The 25,408-nt window shown below is 34.6% G+C and overlaps 1 protein-coding gene across 2 annotated transcripts in view; it reads right to left on the reverse strand.

Moving 5' to 3' along the window:
• LOC126979140 (uncharacterized) overlaps nt 1-25,408 on the reverse strand; it is a 67,471-nt gene that overhangs the window by 24,421 nt on the left and 17,642 nt on the right. Inside the window, exons 1-3 of one of the 2 annotated variants that reach the window (XM_050828372.1) lie at nt 19,430-19,796; nt 2,517-4,178; nt 1,983-2,216 (exon numbers count right to left, since the gene is read on the reverse strand). In XM_050828372.1, coding sequence (XP_050684329.1) covers nt 1,983-2,216; nt 2,517-4,076 — 1,794 coding nt within the window. In that variant the 5' untranslated portion in view covers nt 4,077-4,178; nt 19,430-19,796. Of the gene's footprint in view, nt 1-1,982; nt 2,217-2,516; nt 4,179-19,429; nt 19,797-25,408 lie in introns of those variants that run through there. The other variant, XM_050828371.1, reaches the window with a different exon arrangement.

The raw sequence follows: 25,408 nt of genomic DNA on the forward strand, positions 1-25,408 counted from the left end.
TAGAATTAGATTGTAAAAAAATACGCAATTATTTTTTTTACTTTTTAGTGCATATTATATCTTGTTTCGAAATAGTGTTTTTGAAGTCGGATATTTTTTTGTTAAAATTTTTTTTATTCTTATCGATGGTAAGGCCCTTTTCTGACTTGTCGGCGCAGTAGCGGTGAGACATAAACATGCTCGGACGCCGAAAACATTTCGCATGGCCAGCACCTACACACATGTCGCAAAAAAAATATGCAGTGCCACTTGTGCCTTCGCGATGGATGTCGTCTTCAAGTTCAAGTGAAGAGTCTCTAGTTAAATCTAATATTCAGGTTTCAGAAACCAGATTATCTCAAAAAGAATTACAAAATTCACTTATTGGTTCATTTACCTTAGTATCTGAAAATCGTATAATCGAATACAGTTTCGAAAATATATTTTAGATAATCTCATCTTTTATTAAATTACAGCGAACGCTTGCACGGTTACGGTCTACGTTTTATTAATAACTGTCGGCAATCTAGAATAAATCAAAGAAATCGTATGGTAGGTACACTTACAACTAAAGAGTTCAGTACCTCACATGATGTGATCATAAAACTCACACAACAAAATTACTTCGCAGAGGAGATAACACTAATTAAAACTAACAAATTCGCGCTATCATTAAATGAATTATCACCTTTTGTTGATAAATCAGAATTCTTCAGGTAGTACCTTGTAGGTAGGCTATCACAGGCAGATTTACCTTACCACTCTAAGGCTCCTTTACTTTCACCCAACCTTCGCACCTTGGTTTTTTATTTCAAAGATACAGGATTGTTGCTCGTAGTATTATACGATCTATTCTTTCAAATTGTGTAACAAGCTTTAAATGCAGTTCTACATCAATTCAACGGGCCATGGGTATGCTATCCTACTATCGCTACTGTATCGCAACCCTAAGTTGAAACCCGTAGCAAATTGGTGGCGCTAGGTGCGACAATCGCGTGGCTTATATGGGATCTGGACATTAGCCTGCACACCCCCTCTTCTGCTTGCAGCCGCCGCGGCCGTACGAGAAGGTGCTGTCCGAGACATTCTCAGCCGCCCCTAGATTGGTTCCTGTATTGCAGTGCACCGGTGGATGCTTTTTGGCGAGGAGCAGTAAAGGTAGGTGGTATAAGCACAGTTACTTTTTTGATAGTTGTATTAATTACGCGTACCAAACAGTATACAGTCCATTTCAAAATATCGAACACTACCTTTTTCATGTATTATTGAGATTTCTGTTGTTGTTCACTGGATGGGTGTATCTTCAACATGTTTTCCCACCTTTAAGCATGTTGAGCTAATGTTATCCGGTCCTGTTACTCTTGTTTCTGTCTAGTGTGAATTTAACGCACTTCTTACTTCTTTTCTCATGATACTTGGTATTTCATCACCATTTTCATTATCATTGTAGTCCTTCATAATGTCACCTTGCCTTTTTATAACAATTTGCAATAATTTGCAATTTTGAGTATTTCTTTACTATTTTTTTCTGTTCTTATTGTTGTATATTTTTAAAGGCCAGATATCCACTTCTTTCCAGTTGATAATCTTAAGTATTTTGACTTGGGACTCAACATCTCCTGAGAATGCCTCGTGTAGAGGCCAAATACGTGTCGAATTGTTTAAAGACAAATCTTAATGGAATTAACACACAAGAAAACTGATTGAATTGAATAGTTCATCTTTACAAATTTGGATTCCATATTGGTCACCAAACAAGACCGACCTGTATAGAAACACCTGGGGCCTTAGCCCGTTTTCAAAGTATATTCATACATAATACATGCACAAAATCCAAGAAATTATTAAAAGTAAAATTAACTTAATAAAATAAATAATAAGAGATTTTTGGCAAGATAATATATTCGATTACTGCATTCGCAAGCTTAATCGCCATGTGAGTGAATTATTCTTCCACTATTGCTTTATAAAAGGAACATATAAAAGATTTCACAGAGACTCACCTCTCCAAACATATTCAGGATTCCAATCATGGATATCAGCATAGAAGCTTGCGACTCATTGAATCCCATACTCATGCTGTGGTCCGATATATACACGTAGGGAACATCGTACCACATGTATAGCAGGAAGTTAGATATAGCGAACACGAGAAATGCAGGGTTCAGGAAGTGCGAGAAGTCCAACACATCCACGATCAGGTCCCACAGATCCCATAAGCCGGCGTACCATTGCAACTGAAAACAATATAAATAAGTACAGGGATTAAGAGGATTCAAAATGTTAAAACAAAAATGCAATTTTACTGCACTGAGCTGGCTCTTACATATTGGCTATTACATATAGAGCCACACAAGTGGAAAAATACTGTAAACTTATAAATCCTGCTTGAGTGTTAATACACGTCTATATCATCTAATTATATAGGATTCAAGGTAATATAGCAAAGACGATACCAACAAAATATTTTGGTAATTAATAAAAACTAGGAAATAACAAATATCTGAAAAGCTTAATAAGTATTTGAAACTATTTACCTTTTCTTTAGCAATTGTTGTCATAGAATTCCGGAATATATTGGGACAAGATGATGCCCTCAATCTGTATCTATTTATATTTAACATAGCACCCCTGTACGTCAAAGAGTGTCTGTGTATTCGCAAATCTTTTAGAAAAGCTGGAGGTCGTTTCGTAGCCCCAGTACCTTGCCTTTTTAGCCATAGTGTTATTGCAGCTTTATCAACTCTAGAACTATTTGTCGTCGGTGTATTTGAAATAGTAGCGGAAGTTGGTGACATCGGTCCTGGGGATAGAGTACTTGGGGACATAAGAGCTTTTGGTGGAGATTGTTCATTGAGACGACCACTATCACTAAAACTTCTCGATGGCAGCATGACACCAGGATAATTTTGGGCTAGAATAGCGTAGGCTCGACCTTTATTGGACATCATTTCGAAAGTTTCTAAAGAAACACCTTCTCCTCCGGTCATATATGTTGGTAAGTCAACGAGCGAACTGAATTGCGGTACTGCCGTCTGTGTCACTGCTTCAATGTCTTCATCATCTACTACCCTAGTAGAACCTGCAGCACTACTTTTACTATCTGTAAAACTATCAGCTGACGAACCATATCGTTTATTTCGCTTCCTTTCTCTTCTACGCTTTCTTTCTTTTGCCTTTTCTTCATTCATTGTAGTTGTCCAAGGAAGATCTCGAAATAAAAGTCCACACACTGCCATATTGAGAAAGAATCCAGCTAATATAAGCGTAGTACCTCTCCAACCATATTCATCTAATAACACATATGTTAATGGTGCAAATAAAAATGTGCCAATTCCACTGCCACATACAGATATACCTGTTGCTAAAGATCTCTTCTTCTCAAAGTAGTAGGCTACTATAACTACGGCAGCTACGTAACATAGACTTAATCCAAAACCAGCCATTATACCGAATGTCAAGAATAACGTTTCCATATTATCCACGAAGGCTGAGATTACAAATCCTAAAGCTGCTAGGATTGATCCGAAAATTGTCATTCGTCTGCAGCCATATCGGTCGGTCAGGAAACTAGCAATAGGGCCTGACAATAGTGGCATTGCCATGAAAATTCCACCAATCCAGGCGGTCTTTCCCTTGCCTTCACCGAAGTACTCCAAAAAATGAGGGAAGAACACACCAAAGCTGAACGTTATACCGTCAGCTATGAGATTTACCATAAATGAGGCGAAAACGACAACCCAACCCCATCCACCATCAGGTGGACGCGCTTCAGCTATCAAAATATCTTCATCATCCGAGCTCGAGCTCGAGCTGGATCCACTGAGCGATACTGGGGCAGGAGGCGACTGAGCGTCAAACTGAACGTGAAGTGTCCGTCCATTTTTCCGCGGCACATCACTAATACTAAGTGGATCACGGATCAAGGGTTCACTTTCAGGAATCGAAGGAAGCGCACGCGATGCTAGCCGCGGAGTTTCCGTTTTGTTTAGGGCCTCCACTGGTGAGGTTGGGTTTTCAGTGGTTCCGCGGGGTCCTCCTTGGACCGGCCGATTGTTCTCGCGATCCGGCGACGACGAGAAGCGCGCGTGGTCCATTCCGGCAACGGTCGACGTAACTGCGCGCGCAGCGTGTGCAGCGCGTGATCAGCAGTCCGCCGGGCTTCCATGCGGACACCGCACCACCGTCGTGACCTCATGCTGCAACAATAAAACATATATATTCGACTGTCATTCATATAATAATGATTCGTCAGTTGCCAGCAAGAAAATCGAGTGGAAAGTGAGGTAGGTAAGTCATTTATTGTTAAAAATTTACTGTATACTACACGTGTTTCATGGAGCCTACTAGTAAACTTTGAGATTCAAGAAGTTTAAAGTACACAAGAAAATTTTGAGCGAAATTTTGCCGATTCTTTTGAACAATATAATGACCTGTACATGCCGTAACAACGTTGGGGTACTATCTAAAGGCGTAAAAAGCAGAGCTTAAACCACCTGCAAGTTGGATAATACGTGAACCCTATTGGAGATTTTTTAATCTTTTGCCGCGAACGATTAAAACGATTTCACAATTGATAATAAGTGTTGGTTAATTATTAATATCTTCCAGATACTACAAAGTAGTCAGAAGGATAGCGCAAATATTACCATGATAATTTCGCTTTGCATCAAGGAGTAGTTAAACTTTAAAAGTAGACCAGACCGTTCAATGCTAGAAGCAAATGAAAAGTCATCTTAGTCAAGTGCATAGAACATAGAAAATTGCTATGTTATGTGGTCAAGTGTGATATTGAGAAAGCGCACAACTCAAATGCAGAACTTGAATTCCAAGAACAGAGAAATCCGTAAATGCCTGTATGGTTTTCGCGATTACGATTAAAATTGCCACATACATAAAATTAGTTCTTATGTCATCATTAAAATGAGATGCATTTAGTATACATTTTATAAAATTGACACTAAAGAATCATTGAGAGAATAAATTAAAAAAATTAATTAAGTTATTGTTTGCCTCTCAAAATATGCTTGACAATGAACATAGCTATTATAATGTTAACATCAGAAACAAAAATAAACTTTTTATGCTAGCCCGAGTAAGTATATCTTTTGTATGGCGATAGGTTTGCTGCTGCTTGTTACGAATTTCAAAGGAATTGTTAAAAAATCGAGAACTCATCGCATACAAATTCTGTATAATTTGAAAACCGTCACAAGATACTACTAAGTAGCTTACTAAGATCAATCAGGTCAAGTATTCATTGTGAATTAATTCGACTCGTGCATTTCCGTAAGTGCCCTAATTCTGCGCAGAAACATTACCGTAAATGCAAAGAGCTACTATAATCAACTACTCTATAGCCTATATGTTAAATAGCAAGCAAACGAAATATATAAAATTTACCGTACCAAATGTCAAAAATGTTTATGCAAGTGTTTTGTTAAGCGAAGAGGTGGTAAAATCGGTGGAATCTGCTAAATTTCTTAGCATTACTCTGGATTCCAAATTACAATGGCGAACAGACTTAGTTCTACGCGGTTAAAAAGATTAGACAATTAACTGACATAGATACGGCGCGACTTGTATACTTTAGTTACTTCCATAGTATTATGTCCTATGGCATATTGCTGTGGGGTGGCTGCCGATATTAATACAATATTTGTGCTGCAGAAGAGGGTATTATAGGTATTCGCGCTATTTATAACCTAGGCCCTAAGGAACCATTGAGAGCAAAATTCAAAGAAATTAACATCTTGGCACATAAGTGAATTTGCCAGAAACTGTCATAACCATAATGTTAACACCAGGAACAGACATAAGCTTATAATGCCAACTTCTCGACTAAGTCGAGTTAGCAAGTCTTTTGTGGGGCGATGTATATGCTTTTACAACAGGATCCCAGAAAATGTTCAAAACAAAAGTATTACGTTATTCAAAAGAATTGTTAAAAAACGTTTGTGTGGTAAAGGTTACTATAACATAAATGTCTTTCTTAATGATACCACTGATTGGGAATGGAGCGACCGCCCTCAGGCTATTAAATAATAAGTTTAATTGTACAATGTTACTTTGTAAATGTTACTTTAATTGTAAAACATATTTTTGAGGGAAAAAAAAGCCCGCTGAGTTTGTTGCGCCCATTCTTCTCAGGCCTGAGGCATTCATTTTGGAATGGGTGGTAGTTTTTTTTAATTTGAATAAGTGATGTCACATCCTATTTTGAATTTAAATTTGAATATAGAACTATGGTCTCGCACCGCTTTCTTATTAAAAAGTTACATACTTTTACGCAAAAATCTAATGTAAAAACATCTACAATTACACGCGTTTTTATATATACTTCAGTTAGTTCTATTTTATTTCAACTGGTTTTCACATTGTGTGACTAATATTAAATATAATCTATATGACTAAGCTCTTATACATATGTAGCTATTACTTTGACATATTGTAATTGTGTTTTTACACATCTACCCTTATGCATTAAGGTTTATCCTGTAGTGTTGGTGTTAAATAAAAAAATAAGTAAATATAATTCCCTTGTGCTTCGTGATTAATTGCAAAACTTTGAAGTAAGTGGTGCGACCCACTAACGATACAGGTCAACGATTTCATTAATCACAACAGCGACCAACTCCATCCGCTATATTTATTGCACCGTATAACTTCAATTCTACAGTATTTCATTTTCAATTGAGGCCAAAATATTTTGTATTTAGATCTCAGGCATATTTTTTGTTTCAGAATTTATATTATTATTATTATAATTAAATAGATCTATATCTTTATCGATACTTCAGCTCCGAACAGTAACAATTCAGATAGGGGTTCCGAAATTAAAACAACTCGAGTTGTTATTGTTTGAAACGAAAATATTCTAAACAGCGAAACCGCATTTACTTATCGACTTGTTTGTCAATGGTAATTGTCTGTCTGTCTATCGTTTATGGAACCATTTCCCATACTTATCTCAATATTACTGAATTTCAGACTTTGGAACGGAGGTATCGAAATGCTCCCATTATTTTTTTACTGTGCGTGTGATTGATGTATCCACTTTGAGATTTTTAATTAAACAACATATTTTAATTTTTGAGTATTTTCATTGCATCACATTACACATAGATTGTAATTTAAGTCATTCGTAAAATGATCAGGCTCTGTAAATTGTTGATTCAAAAGAGTTGCAATGAGTTTCTTGTCACTTTCGAAAAGTGTTGGTAAATGGTAAAATGTATAAATTTAAACATTTATAAGAAATGAATACTAGTATTGAAATTATAAATATAAAAAATTAAAGTGTGTCAAAGTAAAAAAAAAAAACCTATATTCAAATAGGCTTAAACAAAGCGCTTTTGAATCGTCATTATAAAAATGTTTTAATGAAATAACTGATTTTACCATATGTACGGAAAAAGTAGAGCTCGTGAGAAAACATACAAGAAACTCAAAGGCCATTCTTTTAAATCAAATATATTATTTTACGGTAGCTGTAATATACATAACAAATTAGTTTGTAATGTGCTGCATCTAATATATGAATCATGTTCAAAGTTAAAAGCTTTTTAAATATAATATATTTCATAAAAAAAATCTACGTCAGCGCTGACCGTCGTCTGTCGAACGCTAAATTCCGTTCAATTTTTCTCGGACCAGTGGCGTACGCTCGTTGAAACAACTCGAACGAGCATCACCTATGTAACATGACAGCTCATTCAATTTCAATAACCAGCGCGCCTAAAGTAGTTTTAATTCAAAAAAGGGCTTCGGTATGTTTTGTCGCCAAAACGCGACGAGAAGTAATGCTTATTACGTCAGCCGACGCTAATAAACAGATGTCTCAATATATCTCGAAGACTTCAAGAAATACGGAAAATACCCAAGAGCGCTGCACGTCTTTTCGAACACATTGGCAGACGGCCACGCGCTCATATGGTTTACGTCAAACGCTATAAATATTTCTAGTGTTTGGCAACAAACAGACAGCCAGACACGCACGATATAGACAAACTCCCAGAAATACAACTCAATTATGGCCTTACAAATAAACTTGGTATAAAGTTAACTCGAGAATAAACCAAGGTAAAAATGTTTACTAACGGCCGTTTTCAATAATCTTTCTATCCTTAGTTTAACTTACGGATGCATTGCTGTCACCGTTTAATGATCAGTAACAAGATCTTATCTATCCATCTTGAGTTTCGAATATTCAATAATAATAATTTCAATAAAAAAAACAACCAACGAGTGATTTCTGCTGAACGCCAATATATCCCACGGCTTGTTAGAGAAGCTATACAAGTTAAAAAGCATCCTAACAATTTTAATAGGGAGGATGGTTTTAGGCTAGCGCGTGGAATCTCGTGGTCTCTCTCTGCAGTACGAATGCAATAAAAAGATCTGGAAGTATGGACGTCGTCAGTAGTGTGTGTCGTGAATTAGGGAATTCAATACCACAACGAAGTAGGCGCCAAGTGGACAGATTGATGTAGTATTAGTGTCAAGTGTCAATGTGTCAATTGTTTCTCGCCGCCAGCGGAGTACCGCCGTGACCACGATTCATGCAATTGGATCGAAATATCCACATCAAATATATAAAATATATATCGTTAGTACCCGCCATAATAATTTCAAAACGAGTGGGGATCCGCGGGATTTGCGACATTACTACTCACTGGCAATGTCTATGTCACTTACGGCGTAAGGAACTCAAACGGCCTTACAAATAAACTTGGTATAAAGTTATAACTGACGATAAACAAAGAAATTGCAAAATGTTTACAATATCGTTGACAACACTGTCAATACAATGATAATTCTGAAGTATTCCGAATTACAAGCTGCCTTGCAAATAAACGCGGAAAACGTTATACGTCCGAACAAACCATTCGTAAGTAAAATGTCTATTTGTAAACATTTTACATATTCTTGGTTTATGCTTAGTTATAACTTTATGCCAATTTTATTTGATAGGCCGAAAGAGTTTGTCATGAGAACACAGTTCAGTATCACATAGTATAGTTCCACATCCACATGTTTTGCGACGTACTTCTTGCCCAGCTACTTTGAGGTATCAAAAGCCGCCTGCAATTTTCCCGAACCGAGACGACTAAGAAACATTAAAGATAAGAGTATACTCCCAAATTAAAGGCCGGCAAAGCATCACTTGACCTCTAGTGTTGCGGTCAGCGATCAGCTTGGTCCACATACAAAGCCTTTGTTTAGCCGTCGTTCCGAATACTGACTTACTTAACTTAGCAACCAAGGTAATGATAAGGCAAGTTTCATTTCATGGCCAGGTTTATTTTCTCTCAGCTCAGTAGAAGTCTATACAAGATAATTGATAGTAACCAAACATCGTGGGAGGTTACATAGTGGTAGATGTCGCGTGGCGGGTTTATTGTTTAAACGGCCATTATTCACTTAGTGTATTATCCAGTCAACGCTTAACAGCGAATCACTTATCGGGATGACATATAAAATACGCTCAGATAATTTATAGATACGTATAGATAGAGCCCCTTACTGCTAGACAGCCCATGAAAACAGGCCAGGTTTATTACTTTAGTGTGCATGACAAGCTAGGTCTTACACTCGCGATTAATATGTCAGTTTCGGTTGGTGTTTTACTGCTTAAAATAGAGGTTGACTGTCAAATTCAATGTTTTTTCACGTTTCCACAGATATGAGATGAAAATAAGGGACGACGACAAAAATTCTGAGTGGCACTACAATTGCGCTCGTCACCTAGAATTTAAGTCACATATGCCCAGAAATTTTACTAGCTAAGGCGCCCTTCACATCGAAACCCAATAATGTTTACACATTACTGCTTCACGGCAGAAATAGTCGCCGTTGTGGTACCCATAATCTAGACGGCATCATGTGCAATGGAGCCTCCTACTGGTAAATATTACAGTATATCTAGACTTATATTAATTTGTGCCTTAAGGAGCCTGATCGTGTATGTATATTACTTCTACTATTATACATAGATACATAGTACCTAGACGACCGACTGTGAAATGTACAAAACTTGAACAAAAAAAACTAACAGGACATCTGGATTCGAACCGGGGTCTTCTGCTTTCCGGATCAGCCAATGTCCCATCTGAGCTATTATAGTCTTGTATATACCTTTAAGAAATTAACTTTTGTATTCTAATTTTATTGTAGCTGTTTCTCATTAAAACACGGATAATACAATATATTTTTTAAAATTGAAACTTAGCTAGATATATTTCTCGCCCCCGAAATTAAGATTCAGATTAAATATGTATTTATATACTAGAACTGCTCGTTTCAAGATATTATAAGATATACCTATTGCACGCATATAATATTTTATATTTAACCAAAACGAGCCGGATCATTTTTGGTCCTACCAATCGAAGAACAAAAAAAAACTTTGTATTATGAATATATAATGAACGAAAAACTTGCTAAATATATATTTGAAATTTATGTATTTCTTTTTTTGAAATCGTGTATTTCCTAAGATATTTTTTTACGATACAATATGGTGATATATGTTCAACAAATTTCAATGACAAAATATAAGTATTCAAACTTGATGCTCCAAATTTCACGACTAAAATCGCCGATTTACCCAACCACGCTTAGATTTACGAACGATACGTCACTGGACGATTAACTTCGCGGTATACCCAGTGTGAATGACCCCGAAAGAGGATAATCACTTAAAAATAAAAATAAATATTAACGAATAGTATTGATTTGACCGCTTTAGTTCTTAATAGACAGTGAGATAAAAGTCGAGAGGATAATTTTCAAGACCAATTGAAAGAGCTCTAACTTGGAATGGGTAAATTGATTAATTACAGGATTCGCATGGCCTTTGACATATTTACAGACCAACTAGCTAGATACGCAATTATAATAATTGAGGCCATGAGAACCACATTTAGTATTACCAGACTAGCCTAAAATTTATTTAATTTGTAATATTTACATTACTATAATTTATTAAAACAATAAAACCACCCTGGTTCTAAAAAATGATTAATTTTATCTGTCAGAAATCAATAAAAAAATGTAGTTGGGACAGTTTAGTTCTCATGGCCTTTTAAATCAATAATTCCGGCTCAATAAGATATGGGTCATACTCAGAAGTTATAATATTAAACCTAATTTATAAGGCCTCACAACTTAGACAAGTAATCTAAATAATCGCTTGTCTAATTTATCCGATTTTTTTTTATATTTTATTATTTGCATTTGATGCAAAATTAATAAGTAAAAAATAAGAAAATAGATGATTGAACAAGTAAATTTCTTTCAAATCATTAGAACCGTTTAGCAGTATGCATTTATAAGAACTGAACTTCTAAGTTTAGTAGCTGACAAACACCTAGGCATTAATTTTTTTCCTCTCTTAGATTTTCGACGAAGAAACATCCGATAAAAGAAGTTTAATGAGGCGTCCAGCTTGGAGAAAATTTCTTTTAGGGCCGGTTGGCGCTCTGCCAGACGGGAACAAGAATACGCTACAAGAGTCCCAAGACGTTTAATTGTCACGTTAAAATTGCGACATTGCGATATTGTATGACATTTGCGACTCTCAAAAGAGTTCAAGGGTATTCGTGTTAAAACAAACTTTTACGTCATGTTTAAGAATATTGTTTAGAAAAAATTTGAAGTACTTCCATTATCTCTGGTTACATTATCACTGAGCCTTGATTAATAAAACTATATGGGAATTATTAATGATGAAACAGGACGGTCAAGTCGAGTAAATAATAAGCACTAGTAAATTAAGTTCAGCAGCTTTTGCTCTAAAAAGGATACGAGAACTTAGTGACATAGATAATTTTGCAAGATTGTCTATTATAGCTATTTTCATAGCGTTACATCATATGGCATTATACTAGTAGTGCAGCCTAAGTAAATAATATCTTGATACTTCAAAAAAAGAGCTGTATTTATTTATTTTTATTTATATATATATTTGGGCAACTAACAAATTACACTCTTTACATGCTCAAACTTAAAATATAATAATAATTTGGATAAGATTTAATTCACTTATAAGCTACCACAGCATTCATAATTTTTACTACGCTTTTAGGACAGTAATTTTAACAATTTATAAACTAAAATCTAAAAATATTGTAATATATAATTTCAAATGAAAATATGAAAACAAGGTTTCTAAGTCACATGTGTAAATTAAGTATTATCTTTTTATATTGAGCAAGCGGAATGAATAATGTTCTGCGATTTGGCCAGTAAGTTATATGACCTACAGAGCCTAGAAATACGTACGTACATATGTTGTATGTATTGTACGTGCCATATACGAAATGAGCCCACGAGAATCTCTAAGAAAAAAATTCAAAGAAATTCATATTATGACAATGTACGGCCAATATATTTATAGCAATCTCCTGCACGTACATAAACATTATAATTTATACAGTAAAATAAGCGACAACCCAAATTTAAACACTACGCCCCAACTAGGCTCTGAAATAGTTATTTATGCAACTGTTGTGTAATAAGGGGTATTAAAACACGAATGTGGATCACACGAGTGTTTTAATACCTAATTATCAACAGTTGCATACAAGACTTTATCTACACCCAGAATATGAATCCTCTAAAAGATTCTGGAACAGTTAGCTTACTGCTAACATTAAAACACCAGTCCTAGTAGTAGCCTAATATCATTCATTACTGATTATTCACAAATAAACTAAGTATTAAAGTATCAATTATTTATTTAGTAGTCATTTACATTTTGTATAGTGCAATAATTAAATTTCACTCGAATATTCAGCGTTTAAAATAAATCGCTCATTTTTTGTAAGCAAAACAATAAAAATATCAAAGAAAAATAGCGGGGATTCGAATAACCTACTTTTTTTTACGGCGCGCGAGTGTGGAACGCGCATAAACGAAAATGTTCTTTTTTTGAAATTCATACAGATACCACGCATCGAGCAATAAGAATGTGGCTGTCTGTTGAAACTCTTTGCGCATGAAGGGATCGAAAAAAAAACATAGGAGTGTTGTTATGAAATTCAGTACAACATTACAACACTCGTTTGGATGATGTAATGGTTATTAGAACATTGGCTGTTTTAATGTTGGCAATAAGCTAACTGTTTCAGAATCTTTAATAGAGGATTTAAAGCATTGGTGTAGATAAAATTAATTTACTAAACGCAGACTCATGTCAAAGCCTTATTACAGTATTGAAGATTACGTAAACGATATTACATTGTAGAATTGAATAGTATTATAGCTGTTCTTTTTTATGGATGTTATGGTTCAGCCTTGTATTGTTTTATTGGATTGCATAATTTTTTAAATATATATATATGTATTAACTTTTATGTAATTACAAATACATGCTGTATTTGAAATGTATATTTGGTGATTGACTTTGACGGGTAATCGGTTGATTTTACGTCAGTAAAATATTTTTGACTTTGACTTTTATGACGTCACATCGTTACTTTGGTACGGTGAGCAAAACAAGCATCACTAGGATATTATTATAAAGATAAAAACAACGATTAACTTTTTCAGTATTAATGATTGATGTAAAGGTCATGTGTTGTGATGTTGATCATTATTATAATAATGAAAAATCAATGAAAAAATCTGGGTTGTGTAAAATAAATTTTATTTTTTTGGCAGTAGGTACTGTTATAACAAGAGATAACGAACGAAAATACAGAACTATTAACAACAAAAATCTAAAGGCATAAATGGCATTTAATTTCTCAAAATTGATTCCTCAAGAATTCTTTTTGTTGACATTTCTAACGCTACCACCGGTTCGGAAACAAATGGCGCTCTGAGAGAGAAGAAGCGCAAGAAACTCTCCCAGCATTCTTTTTTATAAAACATACAATATTGTAGTCTCTTACCCGTTTGCCCCCTCCTATTTAAAAAAACGAGCGAGGCGGTGAAAGGAGTACGGGAGGGGGCTTCACGTTCCACCTAGGTTCCAGAGATAATGTGGCCGTGTAGTAAGTGACAAATATTTAAATTGCGTTGCGTTTATTATACTTAAAAAAAGTAGTTAATAAAACTAATAAACAAAAGATAATAGCTGACATCAATTAATGCCTTATCGACGATAGATGAAAAAATAAATATATTCTACAATAAATTAACAAAAATCCTATTTTACGAATTGAGAAATTGAATAATTTTATCAAATTATTGAATTGTCATCGCTCCTCGATAAATCTACAAATTATGAACGAAATCTGGCCGTTTAAATTGGGTCAAAATCGCGCTCGAATGAGTCGGTTACAAACAAACAAACATACGTATACAGGTGAATCTAATAAAAATCGTGTAAAAATATTATAAAATGATGTAAATATTGATATTAAATGAGTACCAATGACTTTCTCGTGCCACTTTTTCTCATTAGAGCCTACCGTTTCCAAAGTAATAGAGGAAAGCAGTGTAGATTTGATTTCTTTTCAATACTAAATGCGCTTTAACATTTATATTTTCACTGCATTCTAGGTTGGGTTAAAGGTCACGAGCTTTACTTCCGATTCGGTCGCTACCTTTATATATATCTCAAGGTCTATTCAAGCAATAGAAAGTATTATTTTAGAATTGTTCTATTGAGAGTAGCACTAACACTATACCAGTGGGAGGCTCCTATAGACAGGAAGCCGGCTAGATTATGGGTACCACAACGGCGCCTATTTCTGCCGTGAAGCAGTAATGTATAAACATTACTGTGTTCCGGTCTGAAGGGCGCCGTAGCTAGTGAAATTACTGGGCAAATTTTACTTAACATCTTATGTCTCAAGGTGACGAGCGCAATTGTGGTGTTGCTCAGAATTTTTGGGTTTTTCAAGAATCCTGAGCGGCACTGCATTTTAATGAGTAGGTAGGGTGTATCAATTACCATCAGCTGAACGTCCTGCTCGTCTCGTCCCTTATTTTCATAAAGAAAACAAAAATATTTTTGATGTGATTTCTCAGTAAATACTAATGGCAACTAAATTACCTATTTATTTGAACATCTCTAGTAGAAGAGGCATAATTAATCGTGTTTTAATATTTAACAAAGCGTCGTATTTTTATCGGGTAACGGGTAATGACTCCAAACTCATCAACATTTCTCCGTATTCAGAATAGTTAAAGGTCACATAACATACTACTTCATTATCTGAAGCATTATTATCAAGTATGTGTTCGTGTGCAGCCCACATATTATTTTCGTTTTGACTAAAGGTTTGTTAAACCTAACTTTAAAAAAACAAAATTGAATTTTGAAATGGAATCTAATGACATTCTCAAATTAATCTTTTATGTGTGTATTCCGTTTAATTTCCTATTTCGTACCAACACAGAATATAGAGTAATAGATCAGAACTTCCACTGACTGAAATATTTTTAAGAAATATCTACTTAAGCCTGGCGCTTATCCAGTGGGAGGCTCCGTTGCACAGGTTGCCGGCTAGATTATGGGAACCACAACGGCGCCTACTTCTGCCGTGAAGCAGTAATGTGTAAAAATTACTGTGTTTCAGGCTGAAGGGTACCGTAGCTAGTGAAATTACTGGTCAAATGAGACTTAACATCTTACGTCTCAAGATGACGAGCGCAATTGTAGTGTTGCTCAGAATTTTTGGGTCTCTCAAGAATCCTGAGCGGAACTGCATTTTAATGGGCAGGGCGTACCAATTACCATCAGCTGAACGTCCTGCTCGTCTCGTCCCTTATTATCATAAAAAAATAAGGGATGGAACACATTGATAAATCAGATGTCGTACACTACAATCTACTCATACATTCTTATAGACAACCTTGTCAGGGTGACGCGCCAGACAAAGAAAGCAGGCGCCATTTTCACGTTCAGTTTGTGTGTTGTGTTGCGAGCAATTAAGTAAGGAATCTACCTCAAAAACAAAACGAATAGAACTTTTTTGTCGTACATTTGAAAAAACAAAATGCGTAAGACCGATGAATAATATGATAAAGTCAAGGATTTATAACAGAAAAATAACTACCCACTTACCTTGCCTACTTGGGTACCTTGATAATGTTTAAGTATGTTTTAATTAACTAAAACCTACTCTCTAGCTAACATTGTCCAACATATTATAAAAGCCAAATTTGTTTACTATTTATTTTTCTCCATATTTAGCGAAACTTTAACTCAAATAAACAACAGATACAAAAAAAAAACAAAGAAAGGAAAAATAATTTTGCACTGGACAATAATAAAGAGTAATAAGAGTTACTAGTACTGGATTATATCCGACACACGCGTCAAATTGAACGATTGGCAACCGATTGCTTAGCAACCTCCAGGTATCCGCGTGCGCCCGAATCTATCTTTCGTACCTCAAACATCTAGTAACATAGCGCCTAGTATAAATATAATCAAGTGTCATAATTTATAAAACCGATTGCACATCATTGACGTATTCCCACATCCAATGCAAGTCCATGATAAAACAGTTGACATGAAAAATGCGAGTCGTCTGCTTGCAAACTGTACTTTCAATTTGTGATTGTTTTGTCTAAGACTGGACTTGACGTCACTAACATGGCGTCTGTCGCTTTCTTATCGTGCGTAACGTAACGCGTGTAAGACATAGTAGTCGTACACGGAAGAAATATCTGTAGCTCATAGAACATTACCGACTTTAGAAATAAACTCGTTATAAAGTTATACCTGAGAATAAACCAAGAATATGCAAACAAATAGACATTTTGCTTAAGATTGGTTTATTCGGACGTATAACGTTTCCCGCGTTTATTTGCAAGGCTGCTTGACATTCGGAAAACTTCAGAATTATCATTGTATTGACAGTATTGTCAGCTATATAGTCAACATTTTACATATTCTTGGTTTATTCACAGTTATAACTTTATATCAAGTACCATTTGTAAAGCAGGTAATGTTTAAAATAAAATCTAAATTTTAGATAAGAGCTGAACATATTATTATTTGTTCCGACACAATCTCATATTGCAATTAACAGTTACGGGTAATCGATAATTTACAATGATAAAACGAATAATTTGTTTCAATCGTTCAATAACAGCGCAGTAAGTAAGTATAGATTTACGTAACTGTTGCCTAGCGCGTACACGTGATAATGTGTTGATTGAACGAAGGACACGACGCCTACCAGCGAATGGGGCCGAAAGCATTCATCGTAGTAACGCAATCAGAAATAAATCGTTAGCTATGCCAATGATATAAGATGAAATAGCACGCCATAAAGTTATAGATGACCCTAAGAATAAGACAAGTGTTGTAAAGAAAAACATCTCTAACGGAGATACAGCTAGATAGAAAAGATAAGCGAATATATTGTTACTGTAACCGATTTTGATTGACCAGTCGTAAATAGTCATCCAAATCAAAAATTCCTAAGATATTTCTAAACAATTTCATCACTGTAGGCCTGGAGTTCATAAAAATTGTCAACTATTAAGTCGTTTATATTATCTATTCTCTAGTTGTTTATCTACAAAGTCCGCAACTTGTTTATGTTGTCCGCATATTGTTTGCTCTACTTACTAGCCCACGTTCGATCGATACAACCGCTGTCGAATCAACTTAAGCCGACAAGTGTAAACCAACAACAATATTCGAAGAACTTATCAAAGTTCTAGCGAACTCCATAAGCCATTTAGGATTTTCGAATATGCGGAATTACTAGACGAGCTCTGACGAGACGAGCAGGACGTTCGGCTAATGGTAATTCATACGCCCTGCGAATTACAATGTTCAGGATTTGAAAAAACACACAAATTCTGAGCGTCACTACAATTGCACTCGTCACCTTAAGACATAAGATAATCCAGGAATTTTCACTAGTACTAAAAAAAAATGTCAGAAAAAATTAAAAAAAAAAAATTGTGGACCACCCTTAACATTTAGGGGTATGAAAAAAATATGTTGGCCGATTCTCAGACCTACTCAATATGCTCACAAAATTTCATGAGAATCGGTCAAGCCGTTTCGGAGGAGTACGGGAACGAACATTGTGACACGAGAATTTTATATATAAGATATTTTGTACCATAGGGAGAGACAATAACATAATATATTGCAGCACATGGGAAACATCAAGAAGCTACAATAGTTCGTAGAGGGGCTTTTTACATAGAGAGAAGAACTGATAAGAAACTCCGATCTCTCCGATCGAACTAAAAACCGATCAGCTCAGCTGCTCAAGAGCCCTTGCAACATAGCCAACGGAACAGTGAAAGAGATGGGAACATATATGTATAGGATAGAGAAATTAACAGTAGTAGACGGTACACAAGTGGTATCGAATTAATATTCATAGCAAGTAGAAGTCATAATACATAACTGATACTAAAAAACATCTTAGATGCTCATGTAATTAAATTATAAATCAAACAACTAAAAAAGAGCCTTGTGATACCAAGCCGTGATAACAATAAGATATTAAGTAATTTTGATAAAAGGCTTATGACTTCTACTTCTTGGTAAACTGTTAGGAAAGCTATAATATTATTATTTCACTGTACGTCTTGAGTAGTGAAACCGTTAACTTCTCAACGAACACGCGCCTTTCTAAATGCGTGTAATTTAGCGAGGTTTATTGCTGTAAGAAATTAATAGGATTAGTGTACGTGTAGGCATAACTAAATGAACATACAATATTTGGAAAGTTATCAAAATTTATTTATTAAGATTCGAGAGGCAAACAAATCGAACGTTTCTAGGGTTCTGTAGCCAAATGACAATGAAAACCCTGATAGATTTGCAATGTCTGTCTGTCTGTCCGTCCGTATGTCACAGCCACTTATTTATACCGAATCTATAAGACATATACTGTCGAAACTTGGTAAGTAGATGAACTGAAACTCAATTTTTTTTTCATCAAACCCACACGTGTGGTATATGGGGTATATATAGATAGGTCTTTAAAAATGATATTAAGTTGTTTCTAATATCATCCCCCCCCCCCCTCCCGTAACTTCTAAAATAAGAGAATGATAAAAGTAAAATAATATATGATGTACATTACTATGCAAATTTCCACTGAAAATTGGTTTGAATGACATCTAATAAGTAGTTTTTTTAATACGTCCTAGCTAGTATTATCATGAACTTAATTTAAAAAAATACTCTAGTATTAAAACATCGATCAAAGATACAACAAACTACAAGAACTTTTATATTATGCTACTTGCTGCAAGGGAACCCATCAGCGGCGAGTCCGACTCGCACTTGGCCACTTTTTATTTAAACGTGTTATACATACTAAATATATATCATCACCACGATCAAGGAAAAAATTTTATTAAAGAAGAAGCTACGTTATAACGGTTTTATTAAAATTCCCCAGTGGACTTTATGTCGCTAGACTCTATATCGCTATTACAGAAAAAAATCTCCGAAAAGTAATTTATTTTTTATTTAATCCAAATTTATATTTTTTTAAACAGAATTCACCTTTATCTGTAACGTCATTTTGGCTCGATACAGATCGCCTCCTTGCCAAAAGCCGCTTAGCAAATATCACCGCATTCTCTGCACAAATATCATCCACAGCACGAAAAACACGAAACAACACTCACATGGGGAAATTTACAAGCAGTTCCATGACACAGCTTCACAAGACATCACTAACATTGTGAACGATATTTATTATAATTTGAACGAAATTATTAGTAAATGAATAAAGTTTGTCAGAAAAGAGGTTTTAATCAGAGCGAGCACAAATGCGACGACAATTGACAGTGTACACGGCCGTCACAACACTGATAGGAAGAGCGGAGGTCGCAACAGTGACGATTCATTACTTAATGGCCAGATTATCTATTGAGACGACGTTGGCCAATACAACTCTGAATTACATATTTATTGTGTGAATGGCGAGAACTCAGTACGATGACCGACGAACTAGATCTGCCGGTCGACATACTCGTACATTATAGTATTTCTATAGAACTGACGGATGCTTTAGAGTAAAAAATAGCCATTTTAAATTAGCGGAAATATTTTCGGTTCTTATTATCGGTTTATGTGGTAAAGGTTATTATAACATAAATGACTTTCTTAATGATACCACAGATTAACGATCGTCCTCAGGCTTTTTATTTCAACGAAATTAGTTACAACAAAAAATATGAGGAAGCGAAAGAGGAGGTTGTTCTTGAGGTATAAATTTTGGAATAAATGGTAGTTTTTGAAAATAGAGTTTTAAATTGATTTTAAAAATAATTAAATTTTAATGCTGATACAACCTTCCAAAATTTTATCAATCTAGTTATTAATAACGATATTTTTTATTTATGAATATGTATGGATGTTCGAATTAGAAACATAATAAATGCTGGAAAATCCCATTGGAGCTTAAACTGCAGCCTGTTTTAATTATTAATTTATGTATTTCTTTAAAAAATTCTACGTAAAAAACTTCAAAGAAAATTTGAAAAAAATAGATAAGATTTTGCAACAAAATGTGTATTTCTTTTTTTTTTGGGATATGATAAAATGGAATGCCCAAAGCTCGTATTTTTACTGTTATATTCATGAACAATTGAACGGATGGAATATTTGCAAAGGAGCTCGAAAGCGCATTAAACTTGCTAGAGACCTGTGTCTCTTTTGTAGCAAGTTTAGTTTAGTTTTGCTTAGGTTATCAAAAAATATACGCGTTATTAATAAGAATAGCCTCAAAACAATATTGGATTAAATTATTAATTATTATAGTAATGATGTGTTAAAACGAAAAGAAGAAAGCGTATTAAAGACATGCTATACAACGAATGCATGAATAGCTAGCTATAGAACGGGATACAGTGCCTAAACCGTTGACAAAATATCCTCATTAACATCGACCCACTAACGACAGTTGTTTAGAGGAAGCTTATCTCAACGTAAAGAGTAAAGACTAATGGCATTTGTATAAACAACTACAAAAGAATCTATAAACAGCATGGCGTTGTAATGGCGACAATAAATGAACACATAATATGTATATAATATCATTCCGGAAAATTCAATGTCGCTACTGTAGTGCTACACTGTATATAAACCACAAAGACAACTTTCGAAATGTTATACCTCAGCAACGAAGATAGGCTCAGCAGAAATATTCCACTAAAAACTGCAACTGCACTGCAACGCCACGCCTGTCTAAAATGTCAAATTTGGCATATGGGTATTCCACTAAGCAAGCCTCTTGCTGTTATTTTGCATAAACGCTGCGGTGCAGGAATAGCTATTCCACTAATAAAACTGCACTGCAACTGCACGCTTACTGCAAAATAATCGTATTCTGTTAAATTATTTTGACATTTGAACTGTAATGACAGCAGTTCTCCTGCAGTTATTTTGCAGGCTTAATGAAGTAGAGCGTAAGCAAATTTGCACTGTAATTTTGCGAATTTTCAAGTAAAAATTTATAATGTTTGGATTTATGATATGCCGATAGATAGTACACTTATTTTAATAATGTTACATATAATTTATTAGAATCACTTTTATGGATTTTTAATAGTAAACAATGAAATATAAAAATAATATTAAATCTTATTAAATTCAAACTTTATTACAATTAAATTAACACACTTTAGATTAGTTTAAATAGGTACTTATTCTAATTAGATATAGATGTTTTATATAGCGTATAGCATACATAGAATCAAAGTAAGAAATATAAACATTCCATCACGTACGTTAGTTGTTAATAAATTCTAGAGCAAATGGATGGTGCTTGCCACCAAAATATGTGTTAAAATAGATTCATGAATCTAAGGCTCGCGAAACTAATTAAGTTTTATTTTAAAATGTGTATTAATTTATGAATACAATAAAAAAAAGGTTAAAAATGATCACATATCTATTGAAATTTTACGGTAACAAACCGATATAAATTGGGGAACTTCAAGAAAAGAGCATACTTCCACCTTTAAGGCCGGCAATGCATCTCGCTTGACGCATGTTGTTGCGGATGTCCATGTGCGGTTGTGTCACCACTACCCAACCTGTGAACCTCTTGCCCGTTTCCCCCTTTTATATAAAAAAAATCATTCATTGGTAGAAAGTATTTTGATTATATGGTAACATTACTTGTAGCAGTTTTGTTGCAGGATTCATGCAGTAGCAGTGCAGTGAAGATTATTGACATACGTCAACTAAGCACTGCAACTGCACGACAAACGTAGCAGTGCAGTTGCAGTTATTCAACAGAATTGCCCTGCAGACCTCCATAATATATCGTTGGAAAGGTTTTAATGAGAAAAGCTTAAATTCCTTGAGTTCGGGATTTAAAGCTATTTAGGTTCAACATTTCCTATCGAGTTACATTGAAAGTGAGGTTTATTTACTAGAACGTGCCAACAATGGCAGGGCGGAGCGCTAGGGTTGGTGCACATAAAAAGATTAACGACACGGACGGCGCGGCGCAGCTGATTTAAATCGGACAGCGACCAGTTTCGGCGGCGTACAGCAATAGTTTTGTCTCCCCAAGATTGCTTAGCAGCCGTGTATATCGTCTGTATGTGTGCGTGCGTCGATTCGGACACTTATTACTTATTATTACTATATTATGTCACTTGTAACAAAATAAAACACATTAAATTAAATATTACACAGAAATAACACAATGTTAAAAATAAAGCGCATAATATTACATCGCATCTACGAACTTGTTGATATTTCATAAAGTGCCCTGTATATCAATATCAGAAAAACTAAGCATCATTTTGGTGGTAGGAAAAATGTAATACATAAAAAAAGTGATGTATTTATACACACTATAAATTTTCGATTACTGACAATTTTTTTTTTGAACCAGGTCTATCAAGTTGAATCAAGACTTGGTGTGTTTTTATAAAGCCTTGTCAAAAAAAATAATAAGTTTGTAATGTGTGACACAAAAAAGTTACCTAACTACCTGAGATAGATAACGCAATGTACTTGCACGTGGTATGAACAAGGCCTTTGGTTTAATAATAAACGTTATGTTTGGGATATGGATAATATATTTATATCTTTAAAGATCTAATAGGATAAAGATTTATGTTATATATAGAAAAAATCAATGGAAATACCGACATTACTTTAAGATTTTTTATAATTCTACAAAAACACATGTTTTTTATAACAAAAAGAGAAGAGACGAGCGCCCTGTCCATTACAATGCAGTGCCGCTCAGGATTCTTGAAAGACCGAAAAATTCTGAGCGGTACTACAATTGCGCTCATCACCTTGAACATAGGATGTTAAATCTCATTTGCCCAGTAATTTCACTAGCCACGGCGCCCTTCAGACCGAAACACAATAATGCTTACACATTACTGGTTCAAGGCAGAAAAAGGCGCCGTTGTACCCATAATCTAGCCGGTATCCTGTGCAAAGGAGCCTCCCACTGGTAAATTCCCTTAGTCGCCTCTTACGACACCCTTCAGCCTGGGACTTCCATATTCATTTTAGGCCCCGGGGAAGCCCAGGTCATGGTACCTATACAATGCAGTTTTGCCGTAAATCCTATTTTATTTTGAATTCACTGAAAATTATTTGTGACTGAAATATATGATTATGGTTTGTAAAATGGCTTTATACAGTTTAGTTCAGCCCTGTTTCACTGCGACCAATGTGATCTATTGTGATAGCCACTGTTAACTATAACTCACTGTTAAGATTGGTTCTTTTCATGAATCTAATCAGATCTTTTGCAGTGATGATGTATCTTAAGTGGTTGAAGAATTGGACTTCCCTAAGAGATGGTACGTTAACGCATTAAAGGACTTCAGAGAGGATGTGTAACCAGGTCATCCGCGCTATTACAGAATCTACACGAACACAGAGCAAACTGTATTTAATCGTCATTTACAATCATTATTCTCTTTGACAACATGATAGATAGATATTATAGAATGCATTCAAAATTTGATATCAAAATGTTAAATATTTTGGTTCAACCATTACAATGATTATTTTGTTTTTCCTGTTCTTGTAATGAAATAATGCCACAGCGGAACTGCTCAAAAATATATCACATAGAATTATTCATGCAGAAATGAAATTTGAAATTAAAAAAAATGTGTGTACTTATGTGTGTATATAGTAATAATCACGCAAAGATGGCTTTGACAATTAATTATTAAATAACGAATACGGCTGTATGGGCATGAACCCTTTGCCTGTCCTAGAAAAAAAATAACGAATGACGTAAACGTCAGAAAATTTTAGGAAACAATTTCACCGTGTTACTTTTATGTTACAGTGATGTGGGCGCATCTTAAAATTTCACTCTCATATTTTTTTCATAACGCGTCTAAAGAAGTATAACTTCAAAAATATTAAGGGTAACGAAAACTATCATATCGCTCAAGTTGGAACTGCACAGTTTGCAAAATTTGAATAAATCTAATATATAAAATTCTCGTGTCATGATGTTAAACATTGAACTCCTCCGAAACGGCTTGACTCAAAATTTCAGGAGAATCGTCTCATGAAATTTTGAGTGCATATTGGGTAGGTTTGAGAATCGGACAACATCTATTTTTCATCTCCCTAAATTTTAAGGGTGGTCCACACGATTTTTTTTTAAATTTGTTTGATTATGAGTCAGCATTAAAAAATACATACAACTTCAAATTTTCACCCATCTACGATCAACAGTTACTTTTGTATCGCGATTTTAATATCGGCAATACAACGTTTGCTGGGTCAGCTAGTAATATATATATAAATGTATGTATAAATCCAGCAATTGCTTTTTCATTTTTATTCATACTTTTTTAATCATTTGTAATGTCACGGGTACACTATAGTGATATTGTAAGGCATATTTTGACAATTTTACTGGTTGTTAGTATATGTGGACGTCTCTGATTGGTCTGTTTCTTGTATTTATTGTATAGTTATTATTTTATCAGGTATGGATTAGTGTAATCAACTAATTGTTATCTAAAAGCGAATCGGCCTTTGTTTACTTATAGGTCTCAAAAACAAATTTAGACTGTTGACCACAATCGAATCGGCTATTCTACTATATTAACATAAATTTCAGATGGAAAATTGTGTACACGCTCCAATGTTTGCTATTACAGTTTTGCAAATGGCGTATAAAAAAATTGACCAATCAGAACGCTCGACGTCTCACACTACTAACTTCATTTGTAATACAACTAGATTTATTATAATATCACTATAGTGTACCCGTGACAGTAATGTAATTGTGAAATGTCACTAAAACCAGGCCGTTAAATTGTAAGAAATGAAGTCGATTGACAACCGGTTAATTATAATTAATATAACTATTCTACAAGTATTGTTATATAACGGCGGTATAAACCTACGACATAATATATAGGTATATTTGGATAACCCAGTACCTATTCTATAAAACTATAAGTCAAACGATATGAATAAATACGATTTTAAATTCCGCAATCACTTTTTCGTCCATGGTATTTT

The sequence above is a fragment of the Leptidea sinapis genome, chromosome Z, assembly GCF_905404315.1.
Source record: "Leptidea sinapis chromosome Z, ilLepSina1.1, whole genome shotgun sequence".
NCBI classification, from domain to species: Eukaryota; Metazoa; Arthropoda; class Insecta; order Lepidoptera; family Pieridae; genus Leptidea; species Leptidea sinapis.